Source organism: Pterocles gutturalis, unplaced genomic scaffold, assembly GCF_000699245.1.
Source record: "Pterocles gutturalis isolate BGI_N339 unplaced genomic scaffold, ASM69924v1 scaffold32358, whole genome shotgun sequence".
In the NCBI taxonomy this organism is placed as follows: Eukaryota; Metazoa; Chordata; class Aves; order Pterocliformes; family Pteroclidae; genus Pterocles; species Pterocles gutturalis.
The window spans coordinates 12,926-33,727 of record NW_010126911.1 but is presented as its reverse complement, the minus strand read 5'-3'; the positions used below and the strand labels follow the sequence as shown (position 1 = coordinate 33,727).

The 20,802-nt window shown below is 39.3% G+C and overlaps 1 protein-coding gene across 1 annotated transcript in view; it reads right to left on the bottom strand.

Moving 5' to 3' along the window:
* LOC104465902 (lipid phosphate phosphohydrolase 1-like) overlaps positions 1-20,802 on the bottom strand; it is a gene marked incomplete at both ends in the record, with an annotated part of 37,658 nt that overhangs the window by 4,790 nt on the left and 12,066 nt on the right. The window contains one exon of the mRNA XM_010079126.1: positions 15,723-16,003. Coding sequence (XP_010077428.1) covers positions 15,723-16,003 — 281 coding nt within the window. The remainder of the gene's footprint in view (positions 1-15,722; positions 16,004-20,802) is intronic.

Below are 20,802 nucleotides of genomic sequence, written 5' to 3'. Positions count from 1 at the left end.
CCTCCTTTGACCGGCTGGTCATGCTCCTTTTGATACAGCCCAGGATACAGCTGGCTCTCTGGGCTGCAAGCACATATTGCCAGGTCATGTTGAGCTTCTCATCAACCAACACCCCCAAGTCCTTCTCTTCAGAGCTGCTCTCTGTCCATTCTCCTCCCAGCCTGTATTTGTGCTTGGGATTGCCCCAACCCATGTGCAGGACCTTGCACTTGGGCTTGTTCAACTTCAGGAGGTCGGCGCGGACCCACCTCTCAAAGCTGTCAAGGTCCCTCATCCCTTCCCTTCCCTCCGGTGTGTCAACCACGCAACACAGCTTGGTGTTGTCAGCAACTTGCTGAGGGCGCACTCAAATCCCACCGTCTGTGTCACCAACACATGTTCAACAACACTGGTCCCAATACCCATCCCTGCGGAACACCACTTGCCACTCAGAATAAAAGTTCCTTGCTTATACTAGTGACATAATGCAGATCTAGCTGGTTCTAGGAAGAAACTGTCTTTTTCTAATTTCTAACCCCTTTCCCCACCACCACCCTTTTTTTGAAACAAGCCCTGCAGACAGTACAAGAAACAGAGGTATAAAGTAACATTTTCCCAAGCTCAGGACCAACGGAAGGTGGTTTGACTCAGTTATGAGTACTATGAGGCTTGTCTTCACTGCTAGGCTGACCAGATTTTGAAGGTTTTTAGAAACTTCTGCTGGCATAATTTATTGGGGTTTTTTTTACCCCCCTCTCTGGGAATTGAGGAAATATCTCTCAAAACATACAAGTATGCAGATATGCAAGCTTTATTTATTTTAAACAGAAATATTACACCCTGATGGACCAATCTAACTGGGTAGTGACTAGTTAGCTAACTATTCTGCATCTGTCAGCAGCAGCTTGAACCAGCAGCTATTAGAAGAATAAACTTCACTGTAAGATAACTAGTAATGAAAAATCTCATCCCTCTATTATTTTTTCCTTTTCCAATGAGCAGCAGTCAACCTATGTCTTGAACTTACAAATATTTCAAATTTGATCTAGGGAGCAATAAGTTACCAACTCCTGGCATTCATACCATACACAGACGTGTATATTCTGAGCTCTTGCTATTACAAAGTCCAACCAACTGGCATGCTGCAATGGCATTCAACTTGCATGTTGCAGAAGCACCACAAAGTAAGTTCTCTTTTGTTAGTTTTAACTTTGTCGCTCAAGTTAACTCAATGCACAAAAGGCAAGTTTAAAAAAAAAAAAATCAGGACTTTTGTTTACTTTTCTTTCTTAGTAAGCCCTTCTCAGGAAAGAGTAAAAGTCAAAACAGCTGCAAGGGAGACTCAGACCAACATTTCTAAAGATTAACAGTTTGCTCTCACATGCATGAGATTGCAGGCTTCTGTTCCATTAACCATGTCTGCACAAGTTATCCACATCCTGTTCCAACTCACAGGAGTGTTATTATCATTTTACATAAAGGAAATGAGAACAAAGAGATAATTCCTCTTAAATCAGGGATTTGATTGTTATTCCCTCTTTAAGAAACTGCTTTGGGCATGAAGCAGTTGGCAAGAGTGCAGAACCCTTCCTCCAACAGATTTTTCTTATCTTCAAAGGGGATAAAGAAAAGGGAGGCAGCGGGAAAACTGTCAGCATTAAGGAGATTTCATTTCCTAGGGTACTGTTTGAGCAATACAGTTATAAACATGTCCAAAGTTTTATCTTAAGAGACTTATCCCTTCTGTTGACTTGGGCATAACCTTTGCAAATCAGTGGAAATCCGCCAAGAATGAGAAAATGCATCTATCTGCTTGATTAGCCATAGCTAGCTTCCAAATAAATTTCAAGTGTACTGAACACAAGTTACAATTTTTGGTTTCTAATGAACTTAAGCATGATAAGCTACTGAAATAGCAGTCAGACTGCAAGCACAGCTTTTCCTGAAAACCGTTTAAGGGTGAAAGGAGTTTTATTTTATGAAAATGAATGCTATGCATCACCACTAAGAAGGGCCAGTTCACACTGAGGCAAAGGAGATGCAAGATCAGAATGGTGATCCAGATTACAGAAGTACATGTTACAGCATGTTGTTTGGCAAATCGACGGGGATAGCACAGAGGACACAGGCACCAAAAAAAGTGAACTTATTTTTGCTTACGTCCAAAGTGACAAAATAATGGGGAAAATAATACAGAGAAAATAAAGCAAGATAAGGTAAAGCAGCAAGACAACAAGCAAGCTACTACAGCAAGCACAAAATAAGCTAATGCACCTAATCATTACTACATAGGGTTAGCGATAGTGATTAAGCAAGATACATCACCAATTACCCTATATTACCATCATCCAGATCCACAGTCACTGGGGAGCCCGTTTACAGCAAAGGATTTGGAGAACCCATCCTGGCAACTGGGAAATCTCTATACAGTGCGGCCACTGTATAGAGGAGGCTTCCAAATTTCCCTGCAAACGGTTCCCGCTTTATACAGTTGAATAAACAACTTTCTGTCTTAAGCTGTGAAAAGCATCTGGTGTAGTTTTTTTTCCCCTTGTTAACTTTTTCCCGTGCTTGGCCAGAGCCTGATAAAAGGTTAAGAAGAAGTCCAGGTGTCTGGTTATCTTTGATTATGCATCTTTAAACAACGCCCATCACTGCCCTGCTACCTTCTGTCACGTAGAGGTCGGTTTGAAGGTTTGAGTTAGGTTTATCTCTTTGGCAAGTGGGGCTACTGCTACACAACTATTATCTTACAGCAAATGTTACAGCAATGCTCTATAAGCATTACAACAAAAGTTTTATAAATTGGCATATATTCATGAGATTATATTTTGCATATGTGATCAGTATTATACATATTAGGTATATTGTTAGGTTGTGAGGTTCACCTAGAGGTCAACTTTGGTTGACCTCACTGCTCAGGCCCTAGTATTTCACATGTTCACCTTTCTGATTTTATTCTCCCTACTGCCAGTTAATTTCTATTACAAGGGCAGCTCTTTATGCTTCTACACCAAGTACAGTCCCATTTCATCATCCACTGCAGCCCAGAACCTTCCAAAGTTTAAGTATTTAAAGACTCTTATTCACTACCGTATTTCAGCTTTTTCCTTCGGTGTAAAATTAAGTGTAGGTGCCCTGACTAAGCTCCAATTCTCGTAGTGGTGAATGATTTCAACAGGATTGGAAATGTTCCCAACCAAATCGTCCATGTTACATCCTGAGTAACAGTAATGACAGAAGAGTGAGAAGCAGTGCTTAAGGAAAAAGTTGCATAATCTGAATAATAGTACACATATGTGACCTTCCATTCATCCCTTTCAACTGCTTCGGGATCCAAGCGCCTTGAGATTTTTTTTTTTTTCACTTTTCATAAGTGAAAAATACTAAATTAGCCTTCGATGAAAATTCCTGAACATACATGTTTCAGTACTGCAGAGCACTTCACAGGTTAAAAGCTCCGTAACAGAAATAATCAGAATGCTATACACAGCCTACCAGTACGCTCCTAGCAAACATGTAGTTAAGTCTGTAGCAGCTTTAGAGACACTTCTGATTCATGATGCTGTTAGAAACTGACAGATTAGATAAGCAACCCACACAGTTATGCTTGAATGATTTAAGTGCAGTTTGATTTTTGACAAAAGCTTTAAGAAGTTTCAAAACAAGAATATTGGAACATTACATACAAGCTAAGTAATTTTAACGCAAAATAATGCTTCATCATAGAAACACTCCCAGTACTGAGAGACAGGCAGGAGGCGGGGAGACGGAAAGATGGGAACAATTGTTTAATAGAGATGGGTTAACTTCAAGCAAATGTCCAGTCTCTTAGCTTAGGTTTAAAAATACCAAAGCAAACCAATTGCAAAGGCTATCTAATGAAATGGGGGAAAACAAAAGTATTCATTAAAATGGAAGTAAGTAATGTATGAAGTTGGGTGTTCTGGTTTTCTAAACACAATTACAGTTTTGAAGGTGTACACAGAACGGACCACATACGAGTTGCAAAAGTTTGGCTGAACTTCAAAACAAAGTTATGCAGGTTAGCCCTGGGTGCTTAGCTACGGAGAACTGCGCCGAGTCATTTAACTGCCCTTACTGGCATGCACGAGTACAACCTACGAAAGAGCTCTAAACAAAGCTAAAATAAAATTCCTGGCAAATTACTGGTACACGGCACCACCTTGGCAATTGTGTTGAAATAAATTACCAAGGTCAAAACAGTCAGCTCTCATTTCCTAAAGATTTCTTTGAAGATTACATTTTGAGTTCGCAATGGCAGACTACACACAGCTTATTTTGAGTGCAGTCAGCATGGGAGCAATACATCAACTGAAGTAGGGAACTGTTTTTTTCCTTTAGACATCCGAGTTGTGATAGGAATCTGTACATTAGTAATAAAATTATAATTATGAAACTTAACAGCTGTATTATCTATTACCACAAACAGAACAAAGTGACAGACCGAAATGAGAGACTTTCAACTATCCAAAGCTAAACTTGACTTCAGAGAGTGTATTTCGGACACACACACACACACATTCCTTCTTGTTGCACAAGTCTCCTTCCGAGTCTAACACAGTTCAAACTGTACAGAGTGCCTCTGAAGTAACTAGACTTGTACAACACAGCTTAGTATTTACCACTTCAGGTGCAAAGGTTTCACTTTTTTGTATATGCTGAGTGAGCTAATGAATGAAACAGAAACGACAGCTTCTTGGATCTCCCTGGTTACCAGGTTGTCAGTGTTCCTCTAAATCCAAGACCTTGAACTTTGAAGGTCCACCCCAACATCCATACTTAATATAAAAGCTAAAACGTTATAGCAAACAACACTATTTAGAAGTCAGAGACTGCATTACTGAGAAACCTGCATTGCTCAGCTAAAGTGCAATAAATACTGCATTCAAGAAAAGAACTGTCCAAGAGTGCATGCTGATGGGAATTAATTTAACCAGTGTTAAAGCAATAGGATAAATCAGAAAGCTGTACTGCATACAGCAGACAAATTTAGCATGACTAGAAGTGGAAAGCATTATCAGCCTAAATGAAGATGCTGGTATCCAGTTTATCTTCTGAATACCCAAACCACCACTCCATTCCTCCTCCTTTATGTTCAACTGTCCTGTTAAGGGAAAACAATTAATAAAAAATTATTTTGTTAAAACTTGATTCAAAAGCTCTGAAAAATTAAAGCATGTCCTCAGAGCCAATTTACAATATGATTTAAGCTTCAGCTACAAAAAGTTTTAACAGCAAATTAATTTTAATGTATCCTATAGAAGAGAACTAAGGCAACCACCGCTTTAAGTACATCCACCATCAGTACTCATTTGCAGATCACCTGCACCACCTTCCATTTGCTCAGAAACAGAAGTTATGCATACATACAACGTTTTGCACTCTTAATTGGTTAGTTAGAAACCTGCTATCATAGCTAAAATTGTTTGCTTAAAGGGCTAATCTGTCAAAAGACTGGTTAGAGTTACATTCTCATGTGCTTCTGCAGAAGAGATGTGAAGCCCTACTATCTAGTCCCAACTTTGCTTTGCAGTGTGTTAATCATGGAAAAACATGTTATGCTTTTGTCTTCCCACCTGCAAAATGAGAGCAACTGTTCCATGCCTCATACCAGCATCATGATAATTAAGCACTTTACATCCCTAGAATGAAAAAAGCTTCTTGGTTTACCTGAAAATTATAGAACATGTTACATTTGTGTAATACCTCTCCTTTCTCCACTTTAAGAGCATGAAAAGAAGTGGGGGGTGAGATGTTTGTTATATGCTTTTTTGTTTTTGCTCTAACGAATACTGCCCCCTCTGTTTTCAGTAGAAACCTGAACTGTCCCCTTGCACAACACTGAAACCACTTTGTCAGGGAAGTACTGGCAATATTTCAGTTTCAAAAATATGAAAGTTTCAAACTGCATTCAGGAAGACTTATAAATTTAATAAAAAAAAGCACACACAAAAAAACACCAAACCGAAACAAACCACAAGAGCAGGACTCAGCATTTACCCAGATTTGAAATTCAGTCCAGATTTTTCAGTTGCCGTCCAAAAGGACAATAAAATTCCATCACAAAGGGACACATCTGTCAATTATGAAGTACAGTTTGAAGCAGAGCATATACATAAACAAGACAAAAAGCCCTCATACCTGTATCTCAAAAGAAGAACATAAACAAGCCAACAATACCTCAACAGCAGGTGTTTTAAGAGACAGGAAGACTGAGACACCTCCAAATCTGCACCTTAAATGAGACCTCAATAAATAAACTCCAGAGTAAAAGTTAGTGAATTGAAGGGTTCAAGAAATTAAACCATATGTTTAATGTTTCTCCTTTTAACTCACCATAAGGTACAGCTGGAGATGGATAAAACTGAAATGCAAAGTTATTAGAGAAGCTCAGCAAGTAGGAAGCTCACTTAGATGTTTCAAGGCCAGGGTGCAAGCCTTGCCCAAGGCTGAAGAATTTTTAAGTCTTCCCTTCAGTCTTAGTAATTGTTGTATGGAAAGAGGGAGTGGGGGCGCAAGGGGGCACACAACCCCAAGGTATGTTAGAATCAACTAGTAAAGACCAGGCATCCCTCACACCAAGTACAGATTAAAACTTCTAGAGACTCAAAGCACAGGAACTCAGGCACTTCATATCTAAAAAGGCTTCTCCTAGGAAATTCAGCTGCCTCATAATCTGCCGGAAGAGTACATGCAAGCAGTTCAACAGCTTTTGTTTTTTGATACTACGGCTGGAGAGGCCTAACAGGAAAAGTGCTCCCTGCTAATCTGTTACTCTGGAGTAAGGATCAACTAATTGGGTATGTCATCACCAGCCTTGGATGCAGCAGCCATGAGATGGTAGGAGTTCAGGGACAACCTCCTCAGAGTACAAGGACATTCCATCCCCTTGTGGAAGAAAACAAGCAGGAACAACAAGAGGACATCTCAATTCAGTGAGCAACATCTGACCATGCTCAGATATAAAAAAATCATGAGAGGCAAAAATAGACTGCCTATCAAGGCCTAGTAGTGAACTGTCACCCAAGCAAGCAGAGAAGAAATTAGGAAGACCAAGGCTGGAGCTAGTGAGGAATTTAAAGGGCAGTATGAAGGTATTCAACCGCATCAGCAAAACAAAGACAAGGATAACACAGGGCCACCACTGCACAGGGTGAGCTATGCTGTGACAAAGGGCATAGAAAAGCTAAAGGTCTTGACACCTTCTTTGCCTCAGGTTTTGAAGTCTTCCAACAAGACCTTTTCAGTCTCCCAGGTCTCCATGCCTAGTAGTGAACGTTTAGACGAAAGAGGTACTATCTAGTCAAGGGAGATCTAACCGTGATTACTTAAAGCTGGATTTGCAAGTCCATGAGACCGGATAGCTTGCATCCAGTGGTGCTGAAAATGGTAGATGATGCCATGATGAAGCTGTTTAGAGGAAGGGGTTCTCTGTGATGATCAGAAAAAGGGCAAGAACTGAAGGATCAGATTTTCCCAACACGCTGTGGAATCTCCGCCTCCAGAGCTCTTCAACAAATCAGGATGCATAGGGCTTGTCAGGACTCTACAGTTACCTCTGCTTTAAACTGGAGGTTGGACTAGATGACCTCCAAAGGTTCCCTCTTGCATACACACAAAGGCTTCCTAGACAAAGTACTTAAGCCATTTGTGTCAGACATTGTAGCAAGGTCTCTACAGTCTCCAAGATGATGTGGACATAACAATACTGAGTGGGGGGAAGAAATCAATTCAGCGGTAAGAAAAAGTTTAATGAAACTTTCAGAAAACAAGGATTCATAGAATTTCAAGATATCTCTACAGGTATACTCAAAAGGGTAGAAAACATTAGCTTTTAAGAGAAGCCAGCATGTTTATTTTCTGAAACATTTTAATATTTTTTGGTAAAATTTTAGAAAGGTTTGGTTTGTTTTTTTTTTTTTTTTAAATAGCTTCACCATCATCTGCAGGTAACAATCATCCTGAAATACAGTATTAATAAGACAGATTTAGGTTAATCCAAAACTAGGAAGAATACCTGGGAACTGGGTTATGAAGCTATCTGAACTGATTCTTGAACTTTTATCCACTAAACTGATTGGTCCCAGCAAGTTTCTGTTTCAGAGACTTTTGTGACCACTATGGCACAACAAGCAAATCAGGTACACTGAACATTTGAGAAGAGGAACACAGTAACTAAAAAAGCCTTTTTCTTTCAAAGGTTTTAAGTTCAACACAGCATTACCACCAGTTGTGTTTTACACTCCTTATTGAGTACTGATATGACAAGCCCAATTTTTTCCTACATTATTACTGTAGGAAGTTATTCTAAAACCAGAAAATTTAAGGAAGTATACTTCGTAGTTTGAAAAGTTTAGGGAGTAACTAGAACTTAGCAGTAACTAGAACTTACTTATTTCCACCCTAGTATATTTTATTGTCCTTGAGAAATTATTCAGCAGACACTGAGCAATATAATACTGCATACGTCATGCTACAACATTTATCCTTAACATTTTGTGGATAAAATGTAAGTTTAAATACTATTAGATTCAACATACCTGACCTTTACACAAGGCTTTAATGTGCTGTTTGTGCTGCCAAGTTTATAATATGATATATATACATGATAGCACAATCCTAAATTAAGTTCTAAAAATAGTGTAAGCAGTATACCGCACCTGCTACATTGTTTGAGAATTAAAAAAAGAGACTCTCATTCAAATGTTCTTTCAATTACACACAACTCTTCAACACCAGAAGATTGGTTTAGGGGGGTTCATTATTGTTTTGGGGTTTGTATTCAGTTTTGGCTGTTTTTTATTGGGGTGGTTTGTTTTTTAGTTTCACAGAATCATAAGTGGTTTGGGTTGGAAGGGACCTTTAAGATCATCTAGTTCCCACCCCCCTGCCATGGGCAGGGACACATGCCACTAGACCAGGTTGCTCAAAGCCTCATCCAGCCTGGCCTTGAACACCTCCAGGGATGGGGCATCCACAACTTCCCTGAGCAGCCTCTTCCAGTGTCTCACCACCCTCACAATAATTTTTTTTTTCCTAATATCTAATCTAAATCTACCCTCTTTCAGCTTAGAGCCATTACTACTTGTCCTGTCACTACATTCCCTATTAAAGAGTGCTTCCCCATCCTATAGGCCCCTTTTAGGAACTGGAAGGCTGCTCTAAGGTCTCCCTGGAGCCTTTTCTTCTCCAGAGTGAACAACACCAACTCTCTCAGCCTGTCCTTGTACAGGAGGTGCTCCAGCCCTCTGGTCAAGTTTTACCCTGCTTGTAGAAAGAGTTTTATAAATCTGGAGAGAAAAGCTTATTGCCATTACCAAGTTCCCATCCTCCTCCAAAAAAAAGTATTGGCAGAACCTTTATGTAAGGCACAATCATTCTGTTTGGGATTGGATTTTACAAGCAACAAGAAATACTCAGTCTTTGCTTAAGATTACCCTCCAAGTTTACAGACATAGTTAAGATTGACCTTTTCCAGTTTCAGGCTGGCCTGGTCAGGCATGTCTCCTGGATTCCAGATCCTGCTACCTAGGGATCACCAATGCCTGTCTGCACAAAGGCAATCAGAGTAGAATTAGCAACTCCTGATTGCCAAAAAGAGTTTGGAGCAACCAGTTAACATCGCCACACAACGTATTAGTACAGTCTAACAATACAGTGAGAAGGCATCCCATCACCATGTTGAAGTCCTGAAGTACAATACATTTAAGCATACCTAAACAAATAGCTTTTAGAGTTGCATTTTTTCCCCTACCAGAAGCCTAAAAATTTTTTTCCAGACCAAGCAAGTGTTAAGGTGCACTAACAACAAAGGCTTTTTTGAGTGGTTTGAGTGTTGAAGACTTATCCCACAATTCAAATACTAGAGGAAAACAGAAGCTCTTGATGTTCTACTTGGTTAAGCTTCACTGTTTACAAACTCATTTCAGACAGACAACCAGCAACTACAGCAAAATACAGTCAACAGGAACAGTGAAATGTTAAGTCACAGCTCCTGCTGCTGAATATCTGTGGTTTCTATTCACTCTCGTAGATGGAAGAAAGCTAACAAACAAGATGCATGAACAACCTGCTACAGACTGGTTTGAGCGTACAGGTTTGGGAAGTACACCTTAGCTACCAATAAGGAATGGAAAAGCCATGGTCTGTCCTTTCAGTGTCCTCCCTCCGTACTCCTCTTCGAGGAATTTGGGTATCTTGCCAACCAACTCAAAGCCAGGCAAAGGTAAGATTTAGCAAGCCAGAAAAGAAGGAGGGATTGAACAAGAACGGGAGCTGCAAAAACCAAAGGGATTAGAGATTAGCAGAGACCGCTCACTTACATCCCCACTTGATCAGGGTTATAGCCTAGCACACCTACCTATTTTACTGAGCTCTGCTTTACTGATTTGAAAAAGGAGGAAAGAGCCATTTGGCAAGACATTATCTTTACAGGTGCTGAAGAAAGTACCTTAAAGGCAATCCAGCAACATTAAAGTACACACTGGTATACTAAAAGTGACATCTTAATTGCTAGCACCAGTAACAGGAGGAACCCTTGGTTTCTTACACACTAAAACTTATGTATCAAACTCACCTTTCTAAAACACTAAAATAAGCCACTGTCTCCCAGTAAAGAAATTACATGATATGAAGTTCTGTACCCTTCTGCCCAGTGTAATTACATTTTAAAAATATGCATCTTATTCAACTGCATTATATGCTTTAAGGAGAACTTTGCTATTTTGATAATCAAAAGAAAAATGACGTTCACAGGTCAAGCACTTTTACTGAGTTACTACGCTTAGTATTTATTTAAATTAAATACTGCAAAGCTCTACACACAACTAGTTTGCCTCAAACCTAGCAAGACCTTCATAAAAGCTTGAGAATGCAGTTCTGTATAAGTTATTCACCCTCAGAAAACTTCTGTGATGTAGAGCTCATACCAAGCTTATGTGTCTATCTTAAATGCCAAAGACTGTCTCAAGAAAGGGTTGTCTTTGACACAGAAGTACAGTTTCTAATGCGAATACTTAATTTAACTAGCAATTTTTAATAACTAGTGATTTCCAAGCATATTTTAGAGATCTGCAAGTACTACATACTTTCAAGCAATATATGCCAACTCTTACGTGTATCTTTCAACAAATATGAAAAAGAGATTTACTAAGCACACAACTGTGACTGTGATCCTCAGCTTCATTTAACCACCCGTACGTAGTACAGAAAGTGCAAACACACTATAAAAGTTGTCAGGGAGAACCTAAGCTATTTAAAACTGAAGAGGACTCTGTGTTCAGCACGACACAGGGCAAACAAGATACTTAAGTCAGCAAGAATGAGCTTATGAAGCTCAGGTTAGAAAGTAAAACTTAATGAAACTAACCAAAACCCACAGCTACTTTGTTAATTTAGACAACCATAAATTCATTGGTTTATATTAATGATAAAGTATATACGTATTTTAGCATGTATTTTAATCCTGCTGTTACTGATGAACAATAAAGACTAATTATCTTTCCCCCATGTTATAACATAGTAGACATGTGCGAAGAGTTGCAAACACCAGATCTGCAGAACTCAGTAGCTGAACAAAATACACAATGCTGCTTGCCCAAAACTCTCTCAGCCTCCAACCACAACTTATAGGCTTCCAGAAACATCGGTTGTTTGCTTGGTTTTCTTCTTCTAGAAGTTTGTCCAAATAGTTTTTTGAACCCTGCTATAAAATTACACACCCCAGCACTACAAAGAGTTCCACAGCTTACTTCATCTTCTTAATCTTTATGTGTGGAAAAATAAAAATAAGAAAATACTTGTCCTGGGTTAAGCTGAGACAGAGTTAACTTTCTTCGTAATAGCTAGCAAGAGGCTGTGTTTTGGATTTGTGCTCAGAAGAAAGCTGATAAAAAGTGATGTTTATGCGTCTGCCAAGGTCCTTCAGCTTCTCTAGCTGTCTGCAAACAGGAGAAGCTGGGAGGGAGCACAGCCCCAGTTACTAGCCCAGGATTTGCTCTTAGGTTTGAGATTGAGACCCAAAGTGGCCAATAATCTATTCCATAACATACACATCCTGCCCAGTATATAGGTGAGGACCTTCCGGAAGATTGGCCCTTTTTGGTTCCGGGTCTCTTTTGCTCCGGGTCATCTCGCCTCTCAGGCAGTCGCTCTCCCAAGGCCTTTCCTGCCCCCCACCCCGGTCAGCTCTCGGTCTGGGACACTCAGACTGTTATCTCTGTTCCGAGAGTGCTGTTTCGGGACTCTCCCTGCTCCGGAATCATTAGCCAGGAACAGCCTGAGCCTTGGTCATCAGGGGCGGGGGGGGGGCAGTATCTCTGTGTATAACTCATTTGTATATAGTGTTATTTGCAATATTATTGCAGTTTAGTTATTAAATTGTTCTAATCTCAACCCATGAGTCCTTTTTTTCCCCTTTACCCCTTTAATTCTCTCCTCTATTCTTGGGGGGGCTTGGGGTGTGTGGGATTGAGTGAGCAGGTGTGTGGCTTGGCCACCAAACCCATCATAATACTTGAAATGTTTCACCTTCCAGTTTTACCATTAGGAAGAAATAGAAGCAATTGTGCATTTCTTAATTCTGTACTACTTCTGAAGTATCTTTCAGACACCTCCACCTTACACCAACCTCTTCAACACATACCTACTTACTCTATTTCAGACCAAGAGCTTTGATCTACTCTGAGATGCTGCATACCAAAACCATTTTATACTTTTGATTAGCATGATATTATGAGAAGGAACAATGACAAGGGATGAAAAGGGAAGAGAGAACAAACAGGAGAGAACAAACAGAAGAGTACAATATGCACAGTGGAAGCACACAATGGATTTTTATACTGGAAGCACTGTTTTCCTGCTATGAATTGAGAAATAGTAAACAAAGACTAGTCTTTTTGACTGTGCAACTGAGCATTAATCTCTAAAAATATTGAAAAACAACCTCAAGTTTACTACTACACAGGAATTCAGAACATATAATTTTGTATGCAACATTATGATTGTCCTGACTTCATTCTTTTTTGGTATATCTACCTGTACACTTATTTAACCCAAATATGGGTAGATGGTAGTAAGCCTGCCACTAAATTTTGTCCAAATGATCCAGAAATTCACCTCTGGGTTACAGTTTGACAGCCTACGGACCTCCTCCAACTTGCTGCAAAACTCATTGCAATCTAATTCTCTCCTTTTAGTGGCTTATTAACTGTGAGGTATGCAGGCACATGACCTAAGATCACTGAAACCACCGTTTCAGACATAGCGCCCAATTTCCTTAAGATGCACAAAATTATTTACTACATCCATGACATCCATCTATACAGGATGATGTCCCACTTTAACCTACCCTTCTTTGACCACTCACTAATTTACTTCTTCTGTACACCTTCCTGTGCATGGAAAAGCCTCAGTTGAGAGCAGAAGCACCACAGGTAAGCTCACACTGAAGTCATCACTTCAAGGCAAGCTTTGACCAAAAAGGCGAGCCCTCTTACTTAATTTTCTGGGTAGCAACAGGGACAACAGAAAAAGGGAACAAAACAGTACCTGGGAATACAAACCTAGCAGCTTCTCAGTTTAGAGATGACAGACACATTTTACTTCCAATATGGAAGTCAGATTTCAAAGCACTAGTTGCACAGGACAGAACAAAAGCTAAGTGCCATTCACCTATGTTCTGCTCATACAACAAAAGAATCTGTTTCCCTGTTTGAGGATAAGCTAACTCAGGTTTTCAGCATCCCCAAAACAGAAAATGGTATTTCAGGGCCATGTTAGTTATTACAATCAACTCAAATTTTCCTCCTTTTCCCTCTTTACATTTGAGGAGCATTTTTAGGCTCATGGAGAAGTCCAACTGAAGACTCAAGAGCTATCCCCAAGCTGAATGCTAACCTCACAGTTTCATGCTGAAAGACACACAGTTCTGTTTCACAAAGCACCCTAGCATGTGCAATTTTGTTTAAAGACTCATTCCATTTGAAACTTGGAGAAGTATCTTTTCACATACTAGCAGGATAAAAAAAATTACTACTTTTAGTGTGTTCAAAACACACACACAAAAAAAAAGTCGAAGCATTTTACCCCAGCCACAATGTAATATATCACAGTCTGTATTCCACCCCCCCAGTGTTCTAAGTTACCATTTTATCTTCTTTGAAACTCTGAAGACTTAATTTCTGGCAATTAGTTCTGCTAACTCACCATGCTAAAATTTGCAAAGCTGACAAGGTACCAAGACAATTTGTTAATTTGGGGGAGGTAGCATCTCCCTTATTTCAGTTAAGGTCCTTCTGCTACAAGTCAGATCTTTGAAAAGTCAGTAACCTTTAGAAGTCTGACAGACACGCTGTTTAGAAATCCTTTGTTTCCTACATTTCATGAAAATCCTCCTTTGTGTACTCTGCCTTTCTCCAAACTTACAGTCATATAGAAAGTGACCAACATAAGTCTTTAGAAGTATAGCTCTTATTTCCAGGAACAGAGATAAAACTTATACCTTACTAGTGGATATTCTGACCCTACAGGGCTACTCACAGGCAAGGAAAGTCTATCTAATGATCAGTGTCTAGAATAGCTTAGAATAAATAAATAAAAGTTTTCTAAGCACAATTATGGGCATTAATGATACAAAAAAAAAAAAAAAGCTGCACATGAAGCACACTCCTCTACTTTAGTATCTCAAAGAATAAACTCCCATCTGTTTATTGACTACCTGCATGAGGTTCTGCTCATTTTAGGATTATCTGATATACTGCCTATCTACCACTGTGCACTTGCTCCTCTACTACCAACAGACATTCAAAATACAAACTGCTCCTGGCACCTTTGAACAGCCGCTGTCCATGACTTGGAGCTAGACCTGGTCCCCGACCAAATCAGTCTGCAGTATCTTCCTGTGGCTGCTGAAAAACATGACACATGCTACTGGGAGATCCATAGGGGACACATGTTAGAAGAGCAAATGAACACAGAGGACAGAGAGCAAAACCTACACACATGTATTTAGACCTCACGCATACGAAGTTCTAACTAAGAGGGTATACAGGTCTTCTGGAAAAAGAACAGCAAGGACTTTCTCTAAAGCTATGCTTCCATGGATCTCAAGCAACACTAATACCAGAAATTATTCATAACATACTTTAATATTTTCAATAGTGTTCAACGTTGTTTATAACAGTGACAAAGCTCCAATGTATGAGACACTTCATGCTTGTTTCCCTGTTATCTTGCTGCAATTGAACTGGCAGGTAAGTATTTAAGGTAATGAAACACCTAATAATGAGAAAACTGAGTAATTGTCTCACCAGTCCTCCATCATATTTTTATACGGACACATCCAGTTTCTTTTTTTTTTTTTTTATTCTAAATCTGAACTCTTTTCCTTGCTATTTGACATTTTGATTTTCAAGGCAGATTTCAAATTCTTTTCTTCATTGGGATGCATAGATATTCTAAATGGAAGCAAATTAAAACTGAACATTGCCCACATTTTGTAAAAAAGCAGAAATAAATACACAATAATTTATGCATTCTTCTGTACATTAATAAAACAAGTTTCCACAAATTAGAAAGAAATTCCTGTGTCTAGACAGGGCACAAAGTTTAAAATTCATTACAAGAATTAAAAAAAAAAAATGCAGTAGCAATATCAAACTCATTGTCCTAAGTTAAGAAACAGGTCTTACAACCAAGTATACAAGGTTAGCCAGACTCACCTTCCCTCATTGATTTTTGCTTTGTCTCCTTGACATGAGAAGTTCTCAATGTAACCTAGACTGCAGTTGATTCGTGTCCAGTCGGGCTCGCACACAGCGAGGAAGTGAGGACGCAGTCTACCTATGGAGTACTTGGCAATGTCTGTCAATGACTGGCTAGCAGCTGCTCCAAAAAGGAAGGTCCCAATGGCTTTGTAAATAGTGGCTATGTAGTTATTTCTGACAAATGAATTCGAGTGCAAAGTATTATAAAAGACAGAGAGAGCCTCTCCTAGGATTATCTGAAAGAGAAATAAGGACAACCATTACACATAATTGCTTAAAAAGAAAGCTATTATTCTATTGTTAATATTCAGACATGTAGTTTCAGAAATTATTTTTTAATAAACATTAAGCTGCAAATTTAAGTTCTCCAAGAGTCAGCAGTAACCATGTCCACACTTTAAACATGTTTATGTAGAAGAAAACAGAAAACTTTTACCTTACCCTGCTTCTTGTTGAACTTATTATTGACTTTCAGAATATTTATTAAAACAAAGCCTTCTCAGAGAAACATTTATCCATATTACTTGGCATGGTCCATGATTAGAAACACTTTCTCCGGTATTACATTTTATTCTACATTGAGTCTTCTTCAGCTAAACTTCTACTGAGCAAGTTTTTTTTTATTTCATCATTAAGTTGTTGTTTTTTTTGTGCAGCCAAAGGGTCTAGATTTCATTTCCAGATGTAAAAGGCTAGTTATTTCAACAAATAAATTTCCTGTTCTTCAGGAATATTAAATCTTCAGGGCAAAAAAAAAACTGAGAGTAGAGAAAGACAGGTATTACAGAGGTCTTTCCAAGGATTTTTCAAGGTACATGCATCAAGCGTGCATCAAGTGTTGACAGCAAAGCAGATTTAATTTTGTTTTCCCGCAATTTTATTTTTTTCAGAAAGTAAATTTTTCCTTAAACCAAGTACACCTTCACCTCAGACAGGATGGATATGAACCAGATGGTCCCATTTTGTACAGAATGGCTCGACTCATACAGATGATCAGGTGGGGGGGGGGCTGTATGCTTATATGTAAAGTAATCTTTAAAAATCCTGTAAAGATTAGATGATGGCTCTGTCTGTCACTTAAGAGCAACACGTCCGGGATCCCAGCAAAGCAGAGCTTTGGTGAATGAAGCTATTATTGGACATTCTGACACCTGGGCAGACAAAGTAGCTGTCAGCAGCTTTGCATAAAGGCAAAGAGACAATCCCATCAAATATGTGACCCTTAAGTTTTATACTCTGCACCATACTGACACATGGACTGAAGCAGGGAAACATCAGAACATGAACTAAAGCTGAGAAAGTTTTCAGTAAAATAGATGTTGGTAAATGCTTATTTACCTATCCCAGAGAGTCACCTCTTAATGAAGATGGTTGAGCAGAAATATCACAACGATGACTAGTAAATAATTAATCCTTTTTTTAAAGAACACTGCTGCAAAACCTGCAAGCAGGTCACTTATCTCAGTTGAGGTGACAAAAAAATTAGCTGATGTCAATGCAACTACATCACTGAATGCAGACATCAGTATTCATCTTTAATGATCTGACTGAGCAGTCAGTAAAGGACACCAACATTTGCTTTTGCCATCTGGCTTCAAAGCAATCTTGACAGAAAAGCTCAATTTCATAAGTACAAGATGGTCCCTGGTCTTGTAACTTTGCTAGCCAGATCTTCACACAGGCTCATACGGAGATGGGATAAATTCAAAGGAAATACGTCCATTAAAAAATACAATATTCACTGATGCCTTTTCTGAGTTGGGAAGTCCCTGAGCTGCAAATGGCTGGTAGCAAAGTACTGAGGGCAAAAGAACAATCTTCACTTGGTCTATTCTTCTGTTCTTCCTCACTCCTCTGTTTTAACTGCTGCTAGAAATGCAGCAACAAGGTAGATGGACTTCAGTCGGGACCAAGTACTGCTGATCTTAGTCAATACTGACTACCAACAGTAGTAACAGGGTGAAAAAAGTAGTCTTATCTTAAAAGGCAGGATCTTTTAGCATAAGACACTTGCCAGTTACTAGAACAGACAGAAACCAAAAAAGTTTTATCTGCTCCAGAAGCATTTCTGCAAGTTTTTGAAGCAGCTTTTCCGAGAAAAGGAAAACTAGTTTTGATTCCCAGCCCCACATTTCTACAGTTATGAAAAAAAAATTCCACCCGAGAGCAAACATAAGCTACAAGTTGACACTTGTGTTGGAACCTGGATAAAAATCCATGCAGTCCTCATGCAAGAGTTAGATTGCAATAATGTCCCTCCTGATTTTAATCCATTAGCCCAGAGGAACAGCTGCCCAATCCTGAGGTTTACATTTAGCTGCTCCTTTTCCTGCTTTGATTCCTAAAATATACTTGGGTAAATATTTATACACCTAAAAAAAAAATCTTATTTAGCATAGAAGAGTTTTAACTCTGATGAGCTTGGATGCCACCGAACAGAGCCATGAGTGGAGTCAGAAGCTTTGTAGCACATCTGGACAGGTATCTTGAAGCCCCTGTAGAAGGGCCATTGTTGTAACTGAAGCACAGTCCCATGAAACTTAGGACACAAAATGGTTAAGTGATGAGGTCCAGCTCTCCACTCTGCCCATGCTCTCACCACTTCTTGTCCCAGCACTGATATTCTGTTCTTCTAGGAGCCATTTCACTCAGCCTAGCTCAAAGAGAGATGCTGTTTTCTGCCAGGTTAAGGAATTTAGTCACTAGCTTATCCTGGTTCAGACAATCCACCAGACGTGGCAAAATACAGGACAATAGTGGGACCTCACCTTTCATCCACAGTAAGCTATTAGGTGAGCTCAACTAACAGCCCGTAATTAAATCTTAAGGACACAGAGTCACTATATGCTTGAGGCAGTTCAAATGAGCTAGGAGCTGTGGTCAAAGAAGGAGATCCCAAACTAGCAGTCGCAGAGGCAATCTCTAAAGCTCACTGATCTGGTGTGCAGGAGGGAAGGAGAACAGCACCCCATTTTCAGCCAGGTTAGGTGCAGCATGAAAACAAGTTTGAGCATTGACTCAAACACAAATGGGCCCACTGTTTTATCCTGACCTTTGGGAAAACATCCATGGAAAAACTCCCTGGCTACCTATTCTTTTTATTCTAGTTATGCTTTTGATAAGTGCTGATTGGAAGGCATAATATTTTTCTATTGAAGAACTCAGTACCTGTTGTTACACTTCCACACACGGAAGTATTTCCAATTACTCTGTGGCAGATAAAAATGCTGACTTAATACATCATGCAAACTCATATTCTGAAACTGGCAGCTCCCAAAATAGAAAAGCATGAGACAGCCATTTAAAATACATTAGTGTTATTCTTAACCAGTATAGTAAGGGAAGAGGTTTTTGATCTCTCTCAAACTATACAATTAAGCCACCTATAAAACAAAATATCCCACCATAGTTCTAAGGTATTCTTTTTCTGTTCTATAATTCTAGTTGTTTGATCTCAATTAAAGAAAACCTTTTAGTTATTCTTGCCAGAACACCATTTCTACTGCTGTAGCACCTGGTCTAAGGACATTATTTTAAAGTTGAGAAATCTTAGAATACAGTTAGAGAAGTCTGTATTAACAGATTGCCCCTCCTCCCTTTTCCCCACCCCCAATGAAATCAAATGCAATGAAGAAAAGTTTAAACTTACAACAATTATACTGAAAGGAATAATTAATCCTGCTAATAACTTATAAGAAATGGTGTCCTCTTTGTATGGATACTGGATGGATTCATCACTACAGAAACCTCCTCTCTGGAAGGGGATACGTCCTGAATTGAGAATTGCAAAAGGCCAGCCAGCTAGCAAAAAGGAATAAAAAATACATTACAAAAGCAACACAGACTCTGGCAATGATTATAACCCCGCATTTCCAAAGAGAAGTGCATAAAGAGGAATGGGCATGCAGCAAGTTAGAAGGTTATGCACTTCCTTTGTCCAGTGACTACTGCCTTGCTGCAGCTCGCAGGAAGGATTGTTGAATGAAGGTGAGCAGGACAGGATTCCTCACACCTTTGCATCTATGGCACATCAAGCATGGAAGCATGCTGAAACCATGATTGAGTACACAGCTCAGTGACAACCACTGAGTTGCTCAATATGCTGCTACTGCCATAATTATCAACCATTCCTTTATATTCCAGTGAGAAATAGATGCCCCTTTATACCTTCTCTGGACAGCTTTACAAGTCAGAAGAGCATAAATTGCATCACAAGAAAGCAGAAAAGGGGTGCTTCTCAGGGAGTGCAAGTGCAGAGAGAGTTTTCAGGAAGAGACATGGAAAATAGGAAGAATAACACAGGCATGTGATCCCCTCACTTCTACACACACTGGATAGTTCCCTGGAACAATGTAGTCACTGCATAAGCCCTACAATCTCAGGGCATGAAGATTTTATTCCCCTCTCTTCCACAAAAGAGGAAGCCTTTGGCTCATCCTAAACTCAACAGAACATAAGATTAAGTCACACAATGCTTCCTGCTATTGCATGTCAAGAGACCTGCAACACTAACCAAAACTAGTAATTTGAACAGCAAAGTTTAAAAAAAAGCTCGAAATATGATACAAATTACTACAAATTAATAGAGTCACATTTTTAAACACATCCTCCATCCTTGACACACATACAGTATCTGCATAATCTGTTTTTGTACAGCGAGGAATACGCTCAGAAAGAAATAGCTGTATGGAAGGAAGTGGGGTACTACCAAGAATGTTAAACAAACAAAAAAAAAAACAATAAATGATCTTCTTTACCTTAGGTATATACAGCCCAGTGGCATTAAATGGCTTAAAAACACTTGATTTTGTGCTCAAAATTCACCTATATTGCACATAAAGTGCATACCACTTTAGAAAACAAAAATTATCTGGGGGCAGATGCTTCTAATCTACCAGTAAGTGATCAGAAGGATTAAAACCAGCCTCCTTGCTTCCTTCCTGCCAGAGAAGGGTTCTCTCCTCAGGACATCTGTGTCAAGGCAGAACCCACCTCTTCCTTTCCATATACACAGCTACCCCCAAGTGAGCGTGTA